This window comes from Mus pahari, chromosome 9 (assembly GCF_900095145.1).
Source record: "Mus pahari chromosome 9, PAHARI_EIJ_v1.1, whole genome shotgun sequence".
NCBI classification, from domain to species: Eukaryota; Metazoa; Chordata; class Mammalia; order Rodentia; family Muridae; genus Mus; species Mus pahari.
Window position 1 is genome coordinate 88,903,583 of NC_034598.1, and position 22,197 is coordinate 88,925,779.

The window sequence follows — 22,197 nt, forward strand, 5'->3', positions numbered from 1 at the left end:
TTCTCTGCGATTCATAGACAGCAGCCCCAGGGAACCTGATGAGGCCACTCTTCGTGGATTCCCAACCTTAAGATCAGTTCCTGCCACAGTGACACAGTTCACTAATGGAAGGGAATTTAATCACGAGTCCTGCCTGCCAAAAAGAGAAAAGAGGAGATTGGCAGATAAAATAAAACCCACATCACTCTTCCTGCCACCTGGAGAACCCTTAAATCCCTGTCTGTAGAGAAACCCCACTTCTTCTTCAAGATCTAAGCCCTTCTATACACATTTACGCAGACCTGCCCCAGGAAGAACTGAACACTTTTTTTTTTTTTCATTTTAAGGCATGTAGCCCTGGCTATCATGGAACTCACTCAGAAGATATGGCTGGCCTCAAACACACAGAAATCGCCTGCCTCTGCCTGGGATTAAAGGTGTCCACCACCAACGCCTGCCCCTTGGGCTGAACACTCTTTGGGACACCTTAGTATCTTGTCCACACCTTTGTCATAGCATTTGCTTTTTTTTGGCTTGTTTGTTTTTAATTTGATGTATGTTTGTTGTACACATATATATGCACATCCTTCATACATTGGATGTGAGACCCTTACAAGGTCACAGGCATTTCTCCAAACATTCATATGACTACACACGTCTTTTTAGGACAGTCACTCCCTCCATCTTACTCCCCTTCCTGTTAATCACATTCATCTTCCCCAAGCCAGACAACCTTGCTTCTGTTTTCTCATGTCTCATGATTATGTGCATCTATGTGAAATCTATGATCCTCTAACTAAAGAAAACACATGGTCGATATTTGTCCTTTTGAGTATCGCTTATTTTGCATCCATGTTCCTGCAAATTCACCTAAATTTCGTTCTTGTCTGTGGCTGAATAAAACTCCCTTATGCATTCATCTGTTGGTGACACCTCAGCTGATTCTGTAACTTGGCTATTATCTGAGCAAAAACGTGTTTGATATTTGTTTGGTATCCCCTTACACAGATTCTTCCTGGGCTGTCAGTTCTACAATCTGGGACTATGTTCCCATCATCTTGGTACCTCAGTACTTGGAAATGTCTGGGGACCAGAGGCTTGGATGTTTGGAGGACATGGAGGAAATCCACCCTCTGGCTGGACAGAGAAACCAGGGTCCTGGGTTCAAAGGAGGCAGCTTCTTGCTACTGGTCACTAATCTCTGTACATTCCTTGGAGCTTTAAGAAGGAGGAGCCTGTGCATTCTATGTAGCGGTGACTCCACCTACTACAAGACTGTAGCACATGCCTGGAACCTCACTTGGGGGAAAGTACTACCCTTCACCCACTGGATATGAGAATCTTGAGAGGTCAATTTGAGTTCCTTGAGATTACATTTTTCTTGTTGGGGGCTGATATTCCTCCATAAATACCGAACTGGTGTCATTATGAAGCAGTCCATAGTTATGAGGGCCACATACTATTGCCTGGAACCCCTGACTATCAGACATCACTTCTTCACTGTGACCACTAGAAAGAACTTCCTCTTTGCAGTGGCCCCCCTCCCTGTGTTTATTGTTTACTCAGTCCTTCATATGCACGCTCTCATTATCGCCCTCTTCTGGCCTCTGTGAGCACTGTCTCCACATACACAACTTGTCTCCCTTGCATTCCCCACAGACACATAATTAAAAATAAAAATAAAATCTTTTCTTTAAAACACTATTCTAGTCTTACAAGCTGGCCTACGCAGTGAGGTTTGACTGTATTTTCCTGATTGTGTCCCTATTCTGAGTTCTTCACACATCTAAAGAAGCTAGGAAGAGAGCTAGCAGGAGACTTCTGACTGCGTCCTCAAGGTGGCCTGACCCAGGTCTGGCAAGACACTGAGTCCACTGCCATTATTGTCTACAAGGAAGGCCACCCAGCCAGGATGGGGTCCTGCCTGACCACCTGGCCTCTCAATACAGCAAACTGAGTAAAAGCAAAAGGCAAAACATCTGATAAGATAAACCAGGGGAAGTGTGGGGCAGACATGTTTATGTGCCTTATGAAAAAGAGGCACCTAATAAAACTATCTTACCACACTTGATAGGAAAAGGGCGTGTCCTTACTGTACAGAGGCCCTGTGAGGAAGCTGAGTGGAGAGCCACAGTTTTTAAAATGGAGAAAGATGTGAGCAGAATCACACAAGAAAGGCAAATCAGATGGTTAATTTTTAAAAATAACAAAAGTCAAATAACAGAGACATCCACAGCACCCTTGGAGGGATGTGACTCGGCAGATTGAAACACTCATTGTTGAAGAAACTAGAGTGTTAGGAGACCTGATGGCTACAGGCCTGTTACTCTAGGTACTTGAGAGATTAAGTCAGGAAAACAAGTTCAAGGCCAGCCTAGGCTACAGGGGGAATTCAAGAGTAGCATGGGGAGAGTGGAGCTGGGGAAGAAGAGAGGGAGGAAACAAGGAGAGAAAAAGGGAAGAAAGGGAAAAGAAATTTTGGTTTTGGGGATATGTTGGTTGTAGAGGAACTATTCACATCGTTGCATTATGTAGAAAATTCCAGAATCATAATGGATAGAAGGCATGAAATCAATTATGTGTATGACTCCATGCTGTATACAGTAAAATAAATAGTTGGATCAAACTGTGTATATAAAGATTGTTAGGAATTTTCTCTGCGTTTTGTAAAATCTCTGGCAATTTGTTTGCTTCTTCATGCATTCCATGGGTCTTTTGGTAAATCATATAAAAGTAGAAAACGGTTCTGTTGCAAGTAAGTGCTTCTGATTGCCCTCGGATCCCTCCTTCATCCTTCCATCTCAGTTGCTCTCATTCCAAGATTCTAACTTTAACATTCCTACACTGAGGCTGACCATTCCCATAAACACACTGTGAGTCGGACTCCTGAAGACAGGCCACACTCTGATCTGAGTAGCCTGTGGCGATGACTGACCATTAAGCAGAAGACACCCTTGCATTTGCTTTGATGGGAGCGGATGATGTTCACAGTAGTCTCCACCACACCTACCCTTCACATACCTGCCCTAGAAGTGTCAAACACTAGGCTATCTGTGGAGAGCCAACGTCAGCATGACCTGAGACACATCTGCACCGTGCACGTTCTTTTTGTCTGTCCTCAGAGGGAGCATGTCCTTCCCCTCTGAGAGTTATTTTAGATTATATTTGAATTATTTTAAGGAGACAATACTTCAGTGAAGTTGAGGATGTGACTCCAGATGAGACCGACAGATCAATGGCACCGTGTTGAGTGTCCACCCTCTGCCCACTGTGAGGCTGGCCTTCTCCTGTGTCTTAGAAGTAAGGAGCACAAAAATAAGTTGGCTTTTGACAGCATGAGTGGAACACGGTAAATCTGCCAAGAGCCAGGATGTGGTATTAAAAGCATAGAGAACCAATAATAGAGCTCAAAGGCAACTTTTCTCTCATCAGCTTTGTAGTTCAAGGGAGTTAATTTCTCAGTCTCTCCAGCTAGAAAGTGTGGAAGGGGTAGCGCAGCCTTCTCCCAACTCTGCTCGTTTATCAGGACCCTGTCTTCAGAGGAGCCCAACAGTGAACCTGTGTACCCTTGTAGTTTGCTACTTTCTAGAGGTTGCCACTTAGAAACCACAGGGCCATTTTGGTCAGATGTCTCCAAGGAGGAATTCTGGGTACCAGAGAGTGGACAGCTATAGACCTAACCCTTCTACTTACCTGCAGCAGGTCTCTTTGAACAAAATATGTAACTTCCTGCATTTTAGGATGTACCTCTGAGAAATGGGAGCTGATAGCATCCATACACAAGGGAATACATATATTCTGCATGCGGCTCAGAACGTAGTCAAGTTATTCCATTGCCTAGTTATTTGAGACATTTTCCCTGGTTAGAAAAAAAAAAAAATGGGAATCTAGGAAACAGCCTAAAATTCAAACACAAGAAAGTACCTGTTCTTTTCAGTTCGTTTGGATTGTAGTTGTGTAACTGTGAGTTTTGTCTAGCCCTTTCTGCCCTCCCCTCCCCTGCCCTCTCACTTGAGAGCTCCTTTGGGTAGTAGATACATAGGGTCAGGTCTATAACCAGCAAAGTCTTGGTTATATTGCTGTGTAAGGTCATTGTTGTTCCCTCTCTTGGCAGGTCCTTCAAACCTGACTTCATCCTGGTCCGACAGCATGCCTACAGCATGGCCCTGGCTGAGGACTACCGGAGCCTGGTCATTGGCCTCCAGTATGGAGGGCTTCCTGCTGTCAACTCTCTCTACTCCGTATATAACTTCTGCAGCAAGCCTTGGGTGGTAGGTGACAGATCAGTCCATCTGGAGGGAACTGGGAAACATGAGGTGGTCCTGTAATGGCTCCATTTCCCCCAACACAGGACCTCAGCCAGGAGGAGAATCTTATTTAAACAACTGAACAAACAACTTGACCCCAGGCCTCTTCAGGGAATTGCAGCCTTGCAAATAATTATGTGTAACACATTATGATACAGGATCGTGTTATAGGAATATTGATCTCGACGAAGTATAGCTCAGTTAATACAGTGCTGGGCTCGGTCTCCACTGCTTCATAAACCAGATGTGGTGGTGGATACCTATAATGCCAGCACTTAGGGGAGGGAGGCAGGTGGGTTAGACAGGGACTGACTTGGCTCTGTACTCAGAGTTCTAAGCCAGACCAGGCTATGTGAGACCCTGACTCAAACAAAAACAAACATATATTACGGGTTCCTAACATTCTAGCATAATGTTCTTACTGTTGCTCTTCAAAGTTATTGCACACTTATTGAATGCCCGAAAACTTCGAGAGGTACCCATGCTATCAGTGTCGTTGATGATGGCTTCATTCCTCTGTTCTAGAGGGGAGGTTTACTCTCAGGCTGGATAAGAAACCCTAGGGTTAGGGCTAGTGGATGGTGAAATCAGACTCTGAAGCCCTTTTTCTCCACCTTAACACTTGCTTTCTCCCCACGGTTTCCCTAGTCTCAACCATCCAGTTGCTTTACTCAGGTTTCCATCCAACCATCATCAAAAATGAAGGGTCTTCCTAAAATACCCGCCCTCCTCCATTCTTTCAAACACTCTCTGTCCCTAACTGAACTTTGGTATCCCACAAATGGGTCTGCATCTAAATGACATCATTCCTTTAGCTACCATCTATCTCCCTTAGTACAAGCACACACACACACACACACACACACACACACACACACACACACACAGAGTGATAACATCAGCGTGTCTGCTGCTTGATCTTCTAGTCTACTGGAATAGTCTATTCACAAATATGACAACTGTGCTATCAGTCCTATGATAATACCTTGATACCGCAGGGAGTGGGGACAAAGGCATCTCAGAGGTGAAGAGAAAATGCTATGAAATGCCTCAGCTCTCTGGTTGGCTGCCTATCTGTCATCACCTCGGAGAGAAGGGCACTGATGATTCTGGACGCTGAAGCTAGATTGCCCAAGGCCAAGTTTCTCCATTTAATGTGTGCCCTCAAGCAATTTCATTAACCTCTCTGACCTCGGCATCCTTATTTTTAGAAAGGATGATGATAATAGGTCCTTCCTCCTTCCTGGTTTTCAGTAGGCGCATGTAAAGTGTTTGTAATGGTGGCTGGTACACAGCATACCCATATGAGAAATGGGAACAATTGTTGCCTCTTACACATGGACTGTGACTATGCAGAGATGGCACTCAATATTTGTTGAGTGACTACTTGAGTTCATGTAATACATGTGGATAGTCATGGCTACAGTCACCCTGGCTGTGGTCTCTTTGTGTCATCAGACCCGTGGAATCTATGATTTGAGTACCACGAGAAGGACACAGTCCATGGTTTTGATAGCAGCAGCTTCACTCGCATTCACTATGTCCTGTACTCAGCCCCAATGCACACCCTAACAAGCAGGTATCTCTACTGCACAAATGAGGAAACTGAGGCCCACAGAGCTGGCAGTTAAGTGCTGTCGCTCTTCTCCATAACCCATGAGCTTAGCTATAAGTTGCATTCACTCCCTGAACTGCAGCTTCCTTATCTATAAAATGAGTGATGCCCTCAAACATATTTTCTCACATTTCCGAAGTTCTCCAAAAATGACTCTGGGCTGTGCTGCACACTTGGGCACAGGAACCCAGTGTAGAGAAGGATTTCTCTTAGCTTTTTCATCTCTGTGCCCAAGATCTTAGCATTTGCCTGGAACAAAGCATGGCTCTTCTTCTACCCACCAGATACCTGTTTGCAGAGTCCAAGCTGTTGTTCTGGTGTTTGCTTGTCATTTCCCTTTGCCTTCTGAGTGAATGAGACCCTCGGTCCAGCCTTTTAAAGCTCATGAAGACCACCCTTTGCCGGTGTTTTAATCATGCCCTGTGCCTGAGGCCACAGCCATGGTAGCTACTGAAGCCTTCAGAAACAGCGGTCTCCTTGACCACACAAAGCACCCTTCTTTCTCTTATAACATAGGTCCAGGGGTTCTTCCTGATGCCCCCCACCCACCTCTGTGTCCCAGATCCTCCATGCTTCCCATTAGCATTACCATAACATCCCAACTTTGTCATGTACAAATTAGGAAAGTGACATTCAGAAACTGACACTGACCTCAGCTCCTCCAGGTCTTATAGCTAGTAAATAACAGTAAATAAATTCTTAAACTTGGATAAGAGAGTCTGGATTCAGAGTGAGTATCACCAAGTGCCTACAATGCTGCCCTACCTAGAAAGATAGACATTGTAGGCAGAGGAACAGCAGGCCTCCCAGGAGACTGAACTATGGGCAAGGACCTTGTGTTAAATGGCTGAGCATTCAGTTAAGAGCTTGTAAAATGTGGTTAACTGTAGCCTGTTACCTGCTAACCAGTTACCCTGTTATGTCAGGGGCAAGGCACAAGGGGTAACGAGAAAGTGATATCTAACCAAGGAGGGTGTCTTTTAATCCTAGTGGTGGGCAACGCCGTCTAGAACTTAGCACAGGGCAGGCACTTGAAGGCCAGGGTCAAGTGGGTGCCTGGACCCTGGTGGGAAACCCTAGCTCTCTAATGATCTCTCCTTTTCTCTTCCAGTTCTCTCAGCTCATTAAGATCTTCCATTCCTTGGGTCCTGAGAAGTTTCCACTAGTGGAGCAAACATTTTTCCCCAACCACAAGCCAATGGTGAGTGCCTTTTTAGTTCTGCTTATCTTTATAATGCAGAATGGCATTGCATGTCTATCTTCTGAGTCTTTTTGGGCTGCTCGGGCCTTGCTTCCTGGTTGTCTGGACTCCACATGAGAGCCTTCATGTCCTGTGCTTGTGAGAATGTCTAGTGTTCCTTGAGGAGCCTCGAGGAAGGGTCAACTTCTCTAGGATAAATCAGGCAGTAGGACAAGTGACAAAGGTACTTGGCATTCGTGAAACTCTGTTAATTGTTAATACATCAAGGCATATCTTGAGCTGGCATCCTGGAACCAGAGGTGGAGTATAAAGGGAAAAGGCATTTTTATGGTAAAATGTTATCTCCAATGCACTTTTCCTGGGACCTGGTTTCCACTGTCATTTTAATAAAAACTGTGTTACTTTATTTGAGCTGATCATTAAACAGCGGTGTGCTTACATGTTCAATTTCCTTTCCTTGGAGTGGACCTCTGGGGGTCGACTGGGGCCAAGTTGGGGTATGTGGCTTCACTACCTATTTGGAAGGTTTAAGGTTAACATCTTTCTGAATAAGTTAGAGAGTTCTGTGTCCACCGCTGGAATTTTGATAGAGTATTCTGAGCTCATGGGCTCAACCTACTGCATCTGTTTATGTGATTGGTGCATGATCAATGAGCTGGTCATGCAGGGAGTAGGTGTCTCGGGGAACAAGAGCAGGGTGTAGTCACCGCAGTTAAAGACTGTGGCTGGATTGTAGAATCGTAGGCTCTGGCTGCTCGGCTGAACAGGTCTCTTTGACCGCACTGTCAGGTAGGGCTACAGGCTGCAGTGGGAGCAATCTAGCCAGTCAGAGGCTTTCATTGATTGTCTATCTACTGTATCCATAACCTATCAGTCACAGAATCAAGGATGTCTGGTTGGTGTGAGTAAGTGTAGGTAAGCCTGAATTATCAATTTAACTGACATGAAAGCAGCCAGATTAGTAATGAACTTTCTGGGTATCTGTCAGGGCCTTTCCAGAGAGGAATGACAGAGCCAGGAGAGATTCACTTGGAATGTGGGTCTTTCAGCATCATCTATGGAGTGAAGAAGGGCCCAGATGGGATAAACGGAAATGGAGGAAGGCTGGACTCAGGCACTCTCTTTTGCTTCTGGTCTACAGTAATGAAAGCTGCTGGTCCTACCATGACCTCCTGGATACAATGAACCAAAGCTTCTGAAACCAGAATCCAAAACAAAATAAATAGTCCCCCACTATACGTTCTTTCTTTCTGGTATTTGGTTACAACAATGACAAAATCTGACTATAGAACATGTGTAAATATTCTGAGAGAATTCAGAATTTGTCTTCAAAGAGGATGATCATTAATCACAGACCAGTCTACTGACTAGATTTTAGACAAAAATTTAATCTCCTTGAGAGTAGTAGAGTCATATAGCAGTTTGATGAGAGTCTATGCAAATGTATATATAACATTGTGTCTGGCATATGGTGGGTGCTCAGAGTGGAGGACCTTTCAAAACAGGGGCAAAGACTATAACCTGGAACACTAGCAAGGGAGGCCTCACAGTTAGATGGGTGGAGTACAGTTGACTGGAGCTCACTGAATACTGGGGGTAGCTCACCGGCTGCCCTAGGGACTCAGAAATTCATGTCAGTGCCAACTAGGAGCTTCACTTAGGATTTCAGGTAGACCATTGACATTGACATTGCTGCCTGCAAGCTTACACTCTGTCAACCATCATGGAATTCTCAGAAAGAAAATAAGGTCTCAGGACTATACTACCCACGGCGATTTATATAGAGATCTCTTTTAAACACTGGATCATGCCAGTAGAATGAGGGAGTTTAGTTAAGGCTGGATTAGCAGGCCTAAGGATTTAAGGATACCTCTCTTGAAATCTATTGCAAAAGGGGAGCTTAATTGAGATGGGCCAAGCTATAGTCATGGGTGGAAGGAGATTGCGTGCAGGGGTTATAGGGAAGACAGGCAGAATCTGCTTGCAAGATCCTCTCTGATGTCAATTATAACCTCCCAAGACAGGACACAAGAAGGCAAGAGACAGCAGGTGTGTGATAGAAATAAAACCACTTTACTGTTTAGAATAAAGGACACACTATAAAAAGTGAACATTATGCAACATTACAAGACAATATACATTCACGGAATATAAAATTCATAAATAACATGGAGGAAAACTGTAAACAGTGCTACAAAATTTAGCGACAAATACATTCCTTCTAGAGGGGGTTTTCTCTGGCTGGTGTCTCTTCATCAGTCCTGGGCTTCAGCACAGCTGACTTGCTAGAGGAAAGGTAGACAGCATCTAAGGTAGCCCTGTCCCCAGAGCACGGTCATTTCCTCGGGTCCTCTCCTCCTCAACCCAAACAGCCAACTTAGATGTACTGAGACCGCTTTCTCCTGCCTTCTCCCATTTCATTGGATTTCCACCGTCAGCCTTTTTTTGTTTTTTGTTTTTTGTTTTTTTTTTAAGTTTCTGATACAAATACTAAAGTGATATTTTTATCTTTAAGAAGCTGGGAGCCAACTACCCGAATGGCACCTTGATGTGAGGCAGGGAAGAGTAATGCCTCCTGGACTCACATTATCTCCCAGACAGATCTATCCCCAAAAGCCACCATGTCCTTTATCATTTAAGAAGCACAGGATGAACCACAGTGTTTACGGCAGAGCTAGGACTGGAGAACGTAAACACTGGGGGTCCTTAAGTTCTACCTCCTGGCTGTAGAAGAGAGCTAGCCTCTGCAACAGGAGCCTGGGCAGAGGAATTCCTTGGCTGGGAGGCAGAAAAGATGCCTGGAGGAGACAAACAGAGCGTGGAATCTCAGCTGCCATGGCCCTGGACTGCAGAAACCATGACTTCCTGGTTGAGTAGGAGAAAGGTCTTGGAAAGTGGGTGGCAGATGACCCAGGGATGGTTGATACAGGACAAAGACATGAGTGTACTTTTGATTTCTGTTTTGTTTTTGCTTTTCTTCTTCTCCTTCTCCCCCTTAGGATTCTATGGGGAGGAGGCTGGAGGAGTCTGTTTCTAGAACCTTCCATTTCCTTGAATCTCCATTCTAGCTGAGTGGTGACTGTGTCCCAGTATTCTGCCCTCCATTCTACTGTAGAATTTGAATCAGAAAAAAAAAATGGCATGTGGGTTTCTTTTTTCTTTTCTTCTTCTCTTAGACACAGTGTACACACAACAGCTTACACATGGCACATGATTTAGCAAAATAAAACATTCACGATATAATTGGAGTATCAAAGTGACTCAGCTACACAAATGACTTTAAATTATACAGTAAGTGAACAGGTGAAATAAACAAAGCTATAGCTTATTGAAAGCTCAAAAACCACTCTCCGATGATGTAACTTTACACGAGACCCTTCAGTGCCCAGGACTTCTCACCAAGACCTCAAAAGCCGACTGGGGCCACTGGTTCTGCCAATTGATTTTATCTTCAGGTGCCTCATACTTAGGCCTCATCTCAAGTCTATCCATGTAAAAGGGAGGTGATTACCAGGGATTGAGAATGGCCAGATGCTGGACTGAGATGGAAAAGATGTTGGGGTGTACATATGTAGGGTAGATCAGGAGCGTCATATTAGGAAACTCTGAGGTTGAAATAGACAACTTCCAACAGTAAGCCAGAGGTTCAGCTCTTAAGAACCACTGGCTTGCTGACCTCAGCTCCTTCTCTGGGCACACCATGGAAATGGTTGTGCCTTCTGCCCCTGGTCAGCACAGGGGAATGATGCGGGGGAATGAAATCAACCAGAGAAAACATGCCACCCACCTCCTGAACTGTCTTCCTGCCCTGCGATTCTATCAAACACCTGGACAAAGCAGTGGTATGTGTGGAGTGGGGACAGACTAGAACTTGGTGTCTCTCTCTCTCTCTCTCTCTCTCTCTCTCTCTCTCAATTGGTAACTGCATTTCCTAAAGTGGAATGAAAACGATATGATACTAATAGAGGATAAATACCCATAATCTGAAAAAAGACAGAGAGTAACTGTGTTAAATGTCACCACCTTACTATCTCCAACTCTGTGCAATACACTCTCACCTACTATTGGCATTGCAATGTTGACACTAAAACTTGAAATAATCTTATTTACTAGGAAAATGTATACTGTACTTTTATTGAAAAACAAAAATACAACACAACAAAAGGCCTACAGTTGGACGGCAGTCACCAGCCATGTTCATTCTATGAGGTAACCACCTCCGGAGGTGACTTCACGCATTACTGAGCTGGGGAAGAAGTGTATGCTGTCCCCAAATCCAGGAGAGGAGTCATTCCACTGATGTAGGATGATGTGCAACTGCCCCTCTCATGAGAAGGCCCTAACCTAACACTCACGCTCCCCTGCCGTCAGCCAGCCAGTAAGGCAATTAAGTGAAGGGCACCCCGAACACAAAGCAGAACAAAGAAGGGAGGTGAATGGTCAGATGACCCCAGTTATAGGGACAGTAGGGTACTGAGTGTGGTCAGGGTTTCAAATTTTAATTCAGATTAAAAAAAAAAAAAGTCAACTTGGAATGTCACAATTTCCCATCAAACAACAAAAGAAAAAAAGATTAAACTATTCGCATATTTAACAGCATTGAATAGAATTCTGTGTCCTATAAAAAAATTAGCTCATAATCCCCTGTGGGTATATGCAAATGTATATATAAACACGTCCCCCTAGATGAGCTAAACGCTACTTTGGAAATAGTATTCTCTATCCAAGTCTACTTGATTATATCTGTGGATAGTGTCAGGCGTGTGTCTCTCCAACTTACAGTTGGCAAGCTTCCAGCCAAACTTCCCCAAGAATTCCCAGGAGATTGTCTCATGGGAGGCAGGAGAGGAAAGACGTTCATCTCAGCCCTTTGAGCTTTTGTACAGACGGGCAGGTCGCCTGCTGAACCCAGCTCAGAAGGTTCTGTTACTCTTGGATGCTTGTTCCAGGCTCGGAAACATCGGGTCAACCCAAGTATCACAGGGCTGGGAAACTGTGTGACCCACTCCCACAGTCTGTCTCTTCCCCCCCCTCTGACAGGCACACATAGACAGACTGTCGGATCCAGACAGACATACAGCTGTATATCCTCTGTGTAGAAGACCTTTCAAATACCTGGCGTCTGTCTGCTTGCTGCCTTTGACTGACTGGGAAACGGTTGGACTTCTGCCAACTTCCTTATCCATGCTTCCTGTGTACTGGGATGAAGAAGTGTATATGGAACTGGGTCTAGGATGTGGTCAAGAGAGGAAGAAGAAAGAAGAGTAGCTATTAAATGCCCCAATGGGATAGATTTTTCAATTTCTGTTTTCCTAAAAAAATATAGATTATATATCGTGAAGAAGAGGTGTATACATGCCTCGTTCTTTCTGGCTTGGCACCAGAGATCCCCTTTTGGAAATGGGTGATGTCAAAACCAAAAAGAAGGGGTAGGGGCGGGGCCAGGAAGGTATTTCCAAATCAACTCCATAGTCAGCAGAGACTTTAAGTGTCCCCAGTGCTAAATTTGCAAGAAAACAGGCACTAATTTCATTGTCATCATCTGGGAAGAGTTAGTGTCTGGGACGCTCGGCGGGATGGGAAGGAGGTGAGGTGGGGCAGGTCTGCGTTCAGGGGTCTGTGGCGTTGCTGATGCTCTTGTCTGGGGGAGCCCATCCTCGATACCAGCTGCAGTAGCCACCCTTCTGCCGGATGCAGGCATAGTGTTTGGACTGATAGCCGGGGTACCCAAAATTGGAGAGCATGTCGGTCCAGAGACACTCATTCTTGGAGGTCACAAAGCAAGGCAAGTAGTAGCAGGACTTGATCTGTAATGACACGCAAGCCACAGTTAGGGAACTGCACCATGGCAGGCCCTCCCTGAATTCAAACCCAGGGGGTTTCTGCCCTTTAATGCTACCGGAATAATAACACTAGCTACAAGCTCCCATTGAGTGTCTACTGGGCACCAGACACACCGTCTCTAAACTTTGGGTATACTTCTAAATCCCCTCTGTAGATGAATAGAGGCTCTCAGAAAGGTTAAGCAGCTCACTCCAGGTCACACAGCATTTGAGTCCCAGATTAGATGTGGGAAGACGAGACTACCACTGTTGTAAGAAATGAAAGAATTTAAACAATAAAGGCAGGGCTGGAGAGATGGCTCAGTGGTTAAGAGTTCTGACTGTTCTTCTAGAGGTCCTGAGTTCAATTCCCAGCACCCACATGGTGGCTCACAACCATCTGTAATGGGATCTGATGCTTTCTTCTAGTGTGTGTCTGAAGAGTGGCTACAGTGTACTCACATAAATAAAAAATAAATAAACAATAATGACATAGATTTTAGAGTTCAACTGCCCTGGGTTGGAGATCAGACTCAACAAGCTTTATAACCCGGGATCATAGACAAAGATCTCTGAGCCTTGATTTCTTCTACAATGAAATAATGGAGATTAAGAACACATGAGGTTATTATGAGGATTAGAGGCGAGAGTGATTCAGTTCCTTCTCCTGACCTTGTGTATGGGGAAGGGACTGGACCTGGTTGAGTCTGCTGCCAGAGTGAACCCACGTACAACAGCTTGGCAGAACCCTCCACTGAAAGTTCTTGTACCTGTCATTGGCTGTGAACAGCAGCCGGGAGGGGCGGGGAGGCTGAAGAGCCCTCACAACCCAGCAGCTGCCAAGTAGGCACCATGCAGGCAGCGAATACAGAACAAAGGAGTTCTTCAGAGCTTCCCAGGCTGCCTTGCCCCAGGGCAGCCTTCCTTACCACCCCTGCACCACGCCCAACAGGCTGTCTGTCCCTGCTAGCAGGAACCAAAGCTTCCAGATTGGTACCTGCCCCTAGAACTCACCTTGCAATTGCAACCCAGGTGGTAGCGGTAATTGAGGCCCTTGCGCTGGGACAGTGTGAGGTGGTCCCACCTCTCCACAAAGTTGCACAGTCCTGTGTACATCTTGCCTTCATACACACGCCCTGGAGGAGAATAGGAAGGGGGGGGGAGGCATTCTGTTAGACCCTGGGTGTGACCTTCCCCAACACCTTTAGACATGCATTCTGTCCCTGTTTTCCAGATGATAATGGAGCTTGAGATACCAAGCATTCTGCTGAAGGCCTCGAAGGCATCGGGTCTGAGAATTCCTTAGGGTTTTGCGCGTTGTCATTACTACAATGACAGCCTAAAGATCAGACTGTCATACAAGACAAACCTAATGGATTGACTGCCAAGGGCTGTCCAAGAGGCAACCTATTTCTAGTGAGGTTAAAGCTGAGATACCATGAGATCAGGACACAACCAGATGCACAATGTAGCCAAGGCTGCCAGGCAGGAGTGGGTGAGCAAGCCAGACCCTTCACCTCAGGAGCCAGGTGTCTGCAACCCTCAGGATGTCACTGACTCAAGGTTCGGCAGAGACCCAGAGCAAAGGAGTGCGTCTCGCTGCTCCTGCAGACACTTACCTGTCAGCAGGTACTGGTATTTGTTGACTTCTAGCTTGAGGCCACAAAGACTTTCAGAGGCTTCCGTGTGAATGTACTGCACGTGGGGCATCTTACTGAAGCCTCGGTACATCTGTAGGCAAAAGAAACATGATCGTGAGAGAGAGCCCAGGGTCCGATCAGCATTCGGCTGTGTAGTGTTCTGTAGAGTCTCTGGTCCCCCTGTGCAGCCGGACAGTGGTAGGCTATGAACCTGCCACCACAGGGTTCCCTGAACACCGCAGGAGGCCATCTAGTCTTTTCCCTGGGTCAGGATGGTGTCTTCCTCTCCAGCCATGTGCATGTTCTATCTGCCTGCCACACCCCACTCCTCTACCTACACATCTGCACATCACAGATTCAAGGTAGAACAGCCTCGGCTACAGGGTTATATGGGCCCAGGGTTAGTGACACTGCAGGTAGGTTACTGCTAGAATATCTAGCCACCACATGCCCAGGACCTTAGAGGCAGGAAGGAGCCTTGGTCTCACTTTACAAGGTTCAGGCCCGAACCTTAGGCAGGCTTAGAGGCTTGTCTATAGTCACACAGTTAGTAAACAGCGGGGCACAAAGTCCAAGCAAGATAACGCATAGTCTGTGGTCTTAATAATCACCTGTCTCTATCTCTCTTTGCAGCCTTTGAAGCTTAGGACCTAGGGCTTCCATGGCAGCAGGGGCTTCTTCCATCTCTAGCTTTTGTGGGACTCGTGTCACAACGTGACTGGAATACCTGGCCGTGTGACTTTAACAGAGACTGAGCACATTCTGTGACTCCAGAATGAGTCCATGTGTGCTACACAAGCCCTGAGCTACTGAGGTCACACTGTCATCTGTGAGACAGGGAAGAGGGAAGGTGGACGGGGACACTGAAGCCCGGCCTGATCCTTACCTCTCTAAGGGCCTTGAATGTCTGGTTGTCACCAGCCCTATGCTAAGAGCTTTGCAGTAGAACAATTCCTTAGCATGCATCAGTAGTTACCCAGGTCATCAATACAAGCCAGCGTACCCCGTTGATGCCTCACAAATACCCAGCGAGGTGAAACCTGGATGGGCTGGGTTTTGTTTTGTCCTCATCTTCTAACAGGCAATTGGTTAGCAGAGGCAGGTGGTCCACAGGGCACGAGGCTGTCTGTTCACCATCTAGAGAGGCAGGCCTCTGCTTGTTCACAGAGTGTACTGTCCTGATGGTATAGACACCTTCTGAACCCTTCTGCTACCCTGGGACTTTGCAACAGAGCAAGTAACACAACGTGGGGTTTCAGTTCCAACCACGGGGGAGCAGACCAGAATGATGACATGCTTGATGCTGGGTGAGACCCATCTGACGCCACAGGAAACACATTTAAGATTCCTGATGGGTGCAGTCCCATCACTATGGCCTGCAAAGAACAAGACACCCCGACTTCCGTGCCAGGTAAACTGCTCATGCTGTTTCAGGTTTTGGTAAATATTTCCACTAAGTGCTTAGTGGATAACAACACAGTAGGACTCAGCAAGGGCTACATAAGGATCTTGCACCATAAGAGTCTCAGGCATTGGAGGACAATGGCTTCCTGAGGCCTGAAGGTCAAGGGGTCCTGCAGCTGGAGGAAACCCCGCTGGCGCTCATTTGCTTCAACAAACCACTAAGGAAAGGGCCCAGCACATTCCAATTGCCCGGCAGATCTGTCCTGCCCCCAGTTAGGAACAAGCAAAGCACATGACCAGCACATGTTCCCCTGGGATCCTCCTGGGACCAACTGGGACATAATGTCCCCCACGTGCTGTCCCTTGCAGCCTGCCTGAAAGCTTGTCTATGCTGCACAAACAATAGCCCCTGGCAAAACAAACTGCTTTCCCATGGTCCTGATGGGAGATAAGGCCCCCACAAATGACAGAGGCCACTTCTGGAAACTTCCACCTTTGCACCACAACTCAATCCCCAGCTAATCTCTAAGTAAGGGTTTACAATAAGCTCCTGCAATGTCCTCAAAGCCTCCCGTCCTCCTCCCACACTGTGGGGTCTGTGTGCACTTAAGGCATGCCTGAGAGAAGGAAGGAAGGCCATGTGCCTGTCTTTAGAGGTCAGATGCCCTGACTTTCTCATGTTCTCTGTTCTCGAAGTTCCTCCAGTCCTGCTTCTGGATTGCCCAGCTTCCATATCTGGCCCTCTGGAGTAGACTAATCCACTGTGCCAGACCTCCTAGGGACCAGTACCAGCCTCAGCAGCTTGAATCCCAGCACTTCTGATACACCCTTTGCAGGTTGCCCACCTCTTAGATCACATACCAGCAAACCCATCCTGGCCTTTAAGCCCCTCTGAGGGAACTCGACATGAGCTGGTGAGGGGAACCCCACAGTGGGTAGAAATGAGTAGTCTGCCTACAGGCCCCATACTTTGTTAATCTCCTTGTCCTCCAAGACCCGGTAGTAAAAACCCTATAGTTTGCCAGTTTCTAGTCCTAAACTCTTGCCTGTTACATAATTCTCAAGTGTTTGTATCCTCACCACTAAGAAGATAAATATGAGGCTGTTTGACAAACATGGCATGAGGCTAATTTATACAAAGACTTAGCAAATCACTTGGGGCATAGAATACTCGCAATAAATGTTGCTTACTAAAGTCATCTAATAATTGTGACAAGCGTATCCTTTTCTCCCCATCTTACAGCCCAATCAGTGCTAAGCACAGAGGGGTTGAAGAGGACTGGGGTGAATGGACAGACTCAAATTCCTATCCAGTACCTGCTCTGGCATGCAGGCAGATGGTCCCTCTAGATAAAAAGGCATTGGCAGGTTTTGTGCGTCATAACACAGGGCTGGGAAGGGAACCAAAATGAATGAAAGACGTTAGCTATGGCTCATGAGGAAAGCCAAATAGCAGGGCGATTTGGGGAGTCATGTCCACCTCACCAACTTGTATACGCTTCCCACCTCCAAAGAGGCTCCCATTACACCTTTTGCAGGCTGCACATCAAAAGCCACATATGCTTAGGAAAGGTCCCCTAATGCCTCAACTTGAGACTCTCATCTGCCCTTAATTAAATGCATGACTCTGACCGTACCATTTCCCTTTGAACTTAATCGGGAATAAGTGAGGGATGACTATATCGAACACCCTACCACCCTGATACCATGAACCCAGCTGAAGAACAGTGAACAGAGTCTGAGCAGGCTAGCCTGGGAGTGGCTGCTGGCAGGCTGGTGGGTGAAAGTTATGTAGCCTCCAAACAATTCCCACGAGTGGGTGTGACAACAACCAGGGACATTCTGCTGACAGCAAGGCTCTCTGGTAAACTGGGCTCCCAAGCCCTGAAGGCAGGAAGGAAAGCAAGCCAGTTTAGGAATTCCTGCCTCCCAGTGATTTCTCTGCAGTAACCTCCAAGTGTTTGACAATGGAGGTTGTTGCACAGTAGGCAGGGGAGGGACCTCCACTGTGATCAGAAACTCCCCCTTTCCTTTCCTTACCCCACCACCAGAGGCTGCAAACTGGGGCTTGGGGTCCTGAATACTCTCCTGGCTTCCCACCTCCACCCACCGCTGGCTTCCCGGCTCTGAAGACGTGAGCTGCTCTCATGACCAAGCTCAGGCAGCCAAGGGCAATTGGCCAGGGCTGACTCTGAACATTACATAACCAAGAGCCTGGGACTCTTTCCAGAATTGAAGCCAGAGCAACAGGTTCCACAGAATTAGTGCATCTAGCCACAGACCTCAGCAGGGAATAAAGAGGCCTGAAGGTCAGCCTCTAAGATAGCTGGGCTCCACCCAGGAATGAGTCACCCCTCACTCCCAAGACAAGTCTAACCTGGGCCTGAACACTGGTCTCCTCTGAGGATTATTTTTCAGACCAGTGGGTCTCGCCTCCATCTCTTTCATCAGATGGAAAGCATTCTCCAAGTTCTGGACGTGTCAGAAACAGCCAACCTCAATGTTCGAAGCTGTGAGCATCACCAATGAGAACAAGGGCAGACAGTTCATATGGACCATCTTGGGAGTTGTGACTGGTTGGTGCATGTCTCTTCTCCCCTCATATAGCTGTAATCCTAAAGTGGCAAACTGCCTCGTGGGTGTACAGGCTGCAAACACGGAGATCTGCATATAGCCAGGCACTTAGAAGGCACAGGGGTAGAGGAACGGCTGAGTTATTCGAGCTGAAGCACCAATCCTAAATACCACTTAGGCAAAAGGAAGGACATTCTTTCAGCAGCTACTTCTGGCTCCTGCTCTGAAAGGACACTACCAGTTAGGATGCCTGAATAATGAGGGCATATAGGGTGCTAAGCCTGAGCCCACACCACCAACAGATTACCATCCCTGTGGCCTGGGAAAGCACTAAGCCAAGGTCAGTGGGCTTTGAAGAGTAGCAACAAGACCAGGACATGGGCTTTCAGTGTTTTCCTTATAGTAGACTTCCCTGGGAGGATTAGAAGCCTTAATGGGCTGGTGAACAGTCTGCTGATGTGAATGTTTAGCAAATATTCTTAATGAACTACATACAATGCAGGAAGATAAGCAGAGCTGGGAAATAGAGAATAAGTGTGCTCAACACTCAATCACTGTAAGGACTGGAGGAATGGACACCTCCCACCTAGCCTTAGTGCTTGCACTGGCTCTGTGGGTGCAGCAAGGCTCGCCTCACAAGGGCTCTTGGGGAACCATGTGGTCCAATATGAGGATCTTAGTGGAGACAGGCCAAAGAAGGGTAGTGACGGGACTGGGGTCTCACAGTCATCGGGTAACAAAGCTATTGCTGTCTGGTTCCTGATTCCAAGGCTCAGCTTCCTAACAAGGACCTGTGAGAGACTCTACCTGTGTTGACTTTGGAGCAAGTAGCCACCATGTCTTCCTGCTGCCTCGGGAGCTCCCTGGAGCTGGTTGGGGAATTCTACCCTGAGCAAACACACAGTTCTAGTTCCAACCACTTGACCTCCCTTGGCCATGACTCTTCTGGCAACCCCCCCCCCCAAATCCCTCCTGGGGCCAGTGATGATGTCACTCACCTTCATCTGCTTGATAGTGTAGACCAGAGTGCCAAAGGGCCCCTCCTTCACCAGCTTCTTTCCCACCACTTTGGCCCGGATCACTGTAGAGAGAGCAAGAAAGAGAGGGAGGGGTTTAGGAAGGCCTGAACCACACCTGGAAGGGGCATCTCTTTCTTACTGATCCCCTGTCTCATCAGGGGTTCTTTGTGTCCTGGCTCATCCACAAGGATGTGATGAACACCAGCTCTCTTACCATCACAAGTCAGCATTCTGATTGTCCCAGCATGCACAGCACTAAGCAAGGACTTGCAACCAAGTCTAGGTCTGAGGGGGCCTAAGGAGTGGTCTCCATCCCAGCCCCATCGTTGTAATCCAAGATACATAGGAAAGTTGAATTCTGGCTTCCTCTTCCTAAAACAAAATTGACAGAACTCCATATTCTCTAAACTGAAGCAATTAGGTGAAATGAAGCCAGTGAAACCTACCCTTCGCCTTTGACATAGCTTCATTAGATAATTGCTATTAGAATAATCATCCTTAGCACCAAAGATGGAAGGATCCCTGCAACAGGCACACTCAGGACACACCTACCATACTCTGTAGTATCAGTCATCACTTACTTTCTCAACTGCTCCCACACACACACACACACACACACACACACACACACGAACAATGTACGCTGTCTCCAGACATGCAGAGAATTGGCAACGTCTGGCACTCCCTGGTGAGACTGTTCTCATCAATGAAAAGGAATTGACTGAGATGATTAAGGCACTATTCCTTCTGTCTCTACTAGACTATTTATAAAAGACACCCCTTCTCTGTGAAGTCGTCTTCAGGGTTCTTTTAAGTGAGCTGCTCAGAGCAGTCAGTCAGGTATTGAAAGGGGTTAGTCATCGTGTGGGGGGGGGAGGGGGGAGATCCCCCAATTCTAGGAACTCATAAGAGGCAGGAGCTGCTGCAGGGGGGACAGTGGGCAGCTGAAGCTCTCCTGCTAGGACTTTGCAGAATGGAGGCGTTTTTACTGGCTTTGAGCCAAACTCTTTAGCTCTAAGGTGCTATTGATGTTCCCAAGTTCCTTCAGACGTGGAACAAACACACACCTCATTCCAACCCACTTTTTGAGTAAACATTGAAAAAATGCTTGTTGAATAGAATACCCTTTATGGATGTAAAAGTGTATTACACACACACACACACACACACACACACACAGAGAGAGAGAGAGAGAGAGAGAGAGAGAGAGAGAGAGAGAGAGAGAGAGAGAGAGAGACTTTTATTCTGCTTGATCCCTTATTCTTTCCCTTTGCAGATATCCCATAATGCTTCTAAATTTTTGACTCATATTTTTGATTTAAAAACATCTTCATGAGGGACCAAGTCCCCACCCCCAGAGGTCTCTTTACTGAGCCTGAATCCCACTTTTGTGGTCAGACATGAAATCTGAAGTTGAATGAATGGACCACTAACTCCTAGACCTTTCTTCATCCTGGCAACGCAAGGTACACAGGCAAAGCCAGCACCAGAGCTGATACAGTTCCAGTTAAGAGGGAGTGAACGGCTGTTTCCCGGTCTGCTGTAAAAGCCAGACATTGACAGGGCTCCAGAACAATCTCTCCAAGGCTCTGTCTCCGTGTTTTGGGGTCTCCCTTTGCAAGACCATCAGTAGCCATCTTCCCAGAGGCCCCAGGGACTCTTTGACCTTACAGGCACATCGGAGCAGCCCAGCTGCTGGACAGAAAGCGGATCCACCTGGCCATGACAAGTGATTCTCAAGGAACAAAGTGACTTGTGTTCACCTGCCTCATTTGCCCAGAAGGTAAACCGGAGAGTAAGGCTTTGCCTAAGGGGGAAAAGGTTAAGAGGGATTTTTTTTAAAAAAAAAATGACAGCATCTGGCCTTTCCTGGCTTGCAACGAGCTCACCTTGATTTGGACATAAAACGTCTTAAGCAAGCCTGCCCTGTAAGTCTGGGTACTTCTGGAAGCTTCTGCCCATAAGGTCAGTCAAATCTTTTCTTACGCTGAAATGGCCTGAGCTTGGAACCTTTTCATCTGGGAACCGTTTAGAGAAAACACACTGAGTTTTTTTTTTTGTGCTCGGGGAGTTACATCAGCGTTCAGATCCCACCATTGCTGTGTGGCCTCATCACAGCTCTTTCCCCTTAGATCTCTCTGGCTTTCTTGGCCTGATGCCACTCATGGGGATTGCAAGTGACGTGCTTATGAATAGTGGAGAAACACTATGAAGAGCTGAGCTTGGTAGGAGTCAGATCCTATCAACACATGGTGCTGTGTGGCCACAGGGGGTGTCTGAAACCTCTCTGGGTCTTAGTCTCCTAATGCATATTATGAGAGGGATGATAGGCGTCCTCAGAAAGTTGCTGTGAGAGCCGAGAACAAAGATCAAGAGCATCATGGAATCTACCCCACACACCGTACACACATCTTAGCTCACTGTCAGTAGCATTGCTACCACCACCAGAACCTCATTTGATTTATCTGCCCACCCAGAAGCCCCGTCAGCTAAGACCTGTCAACTTTCCATGAGATTAGGGTAGAGGAGAGATTCCTGGCTGGGATGAAAATGAAGGAAAGCTCATATAAAAACCTTGTAAACACACACACACACACACACACACACACACACACACACACACACAGAGGGAAAGG

The 22,197-nt window shown here is 46.7% G+C and overlaps 2 protein-coding genes across 3 annotated transcripts in view; one reads left to right on the plus strand and one right to left on the minus strand.

Moving 5' to 3' along the window:
* Positions 1-22,197, plus strand: part of Syn3 (synapsin III) — a 430,935-nt gene that overhangs the window by 135,414 nt on the left and 273,324 nt on the right. Inside the window, exons 5-7 of one of the 2 annotated variants that reach the window (XM_029542325.1) lie at positions 4,094-4,250; positions 7,013-7,102; positions 8,091-8,430. In XM_029542325.1, the coding sequence (XP_029398185.1) occupies positions 4,094-4,250; positions 7,013-7,102; positions 8,091-8,111 (268 nt within the window). In that variant the 3' untranslated portion in view covers positions 8,112-8,430. Of the gene's footprint in view, positions 1-4,093; positions 4,251-7,012; positions 7,103-8,090; positions 8,431-22,197 lie in introns of those variants that run through there. The other variant, XM_021204345.2, reaches the window with a different exon arrangement.
* Timp3 (TIMP metallopeptidase inhibitor 3) overlaps positions 9,155-22,197 on the minus strand; it is a 49,561-nt gene continuing 36,518 nt past the window's right edge. The window contains exons 2-5 of the mRNA XM_021204346.1: positions 19,541-19,623; positions 14,544-14,655; positions 13,939-14,060; positions 9,155-12,909 (exon numbers count right to left, since the gene is read on the minus strand). Coding sequence (XP_021060005.1) covers positions 12,712-12,909; positions 13,939-14,060; positions 14,544-14,655; positions 19,541-19,623 — 515 coding nt within the window. The 3' untranslated portion in view covers positions 9,155-12,711. The remainder of the gene's footprint in view (positions 12,910-13,938; positions 14,061-14,543; positions 14,656-19,540; positions 19,624-22,197) is intronic.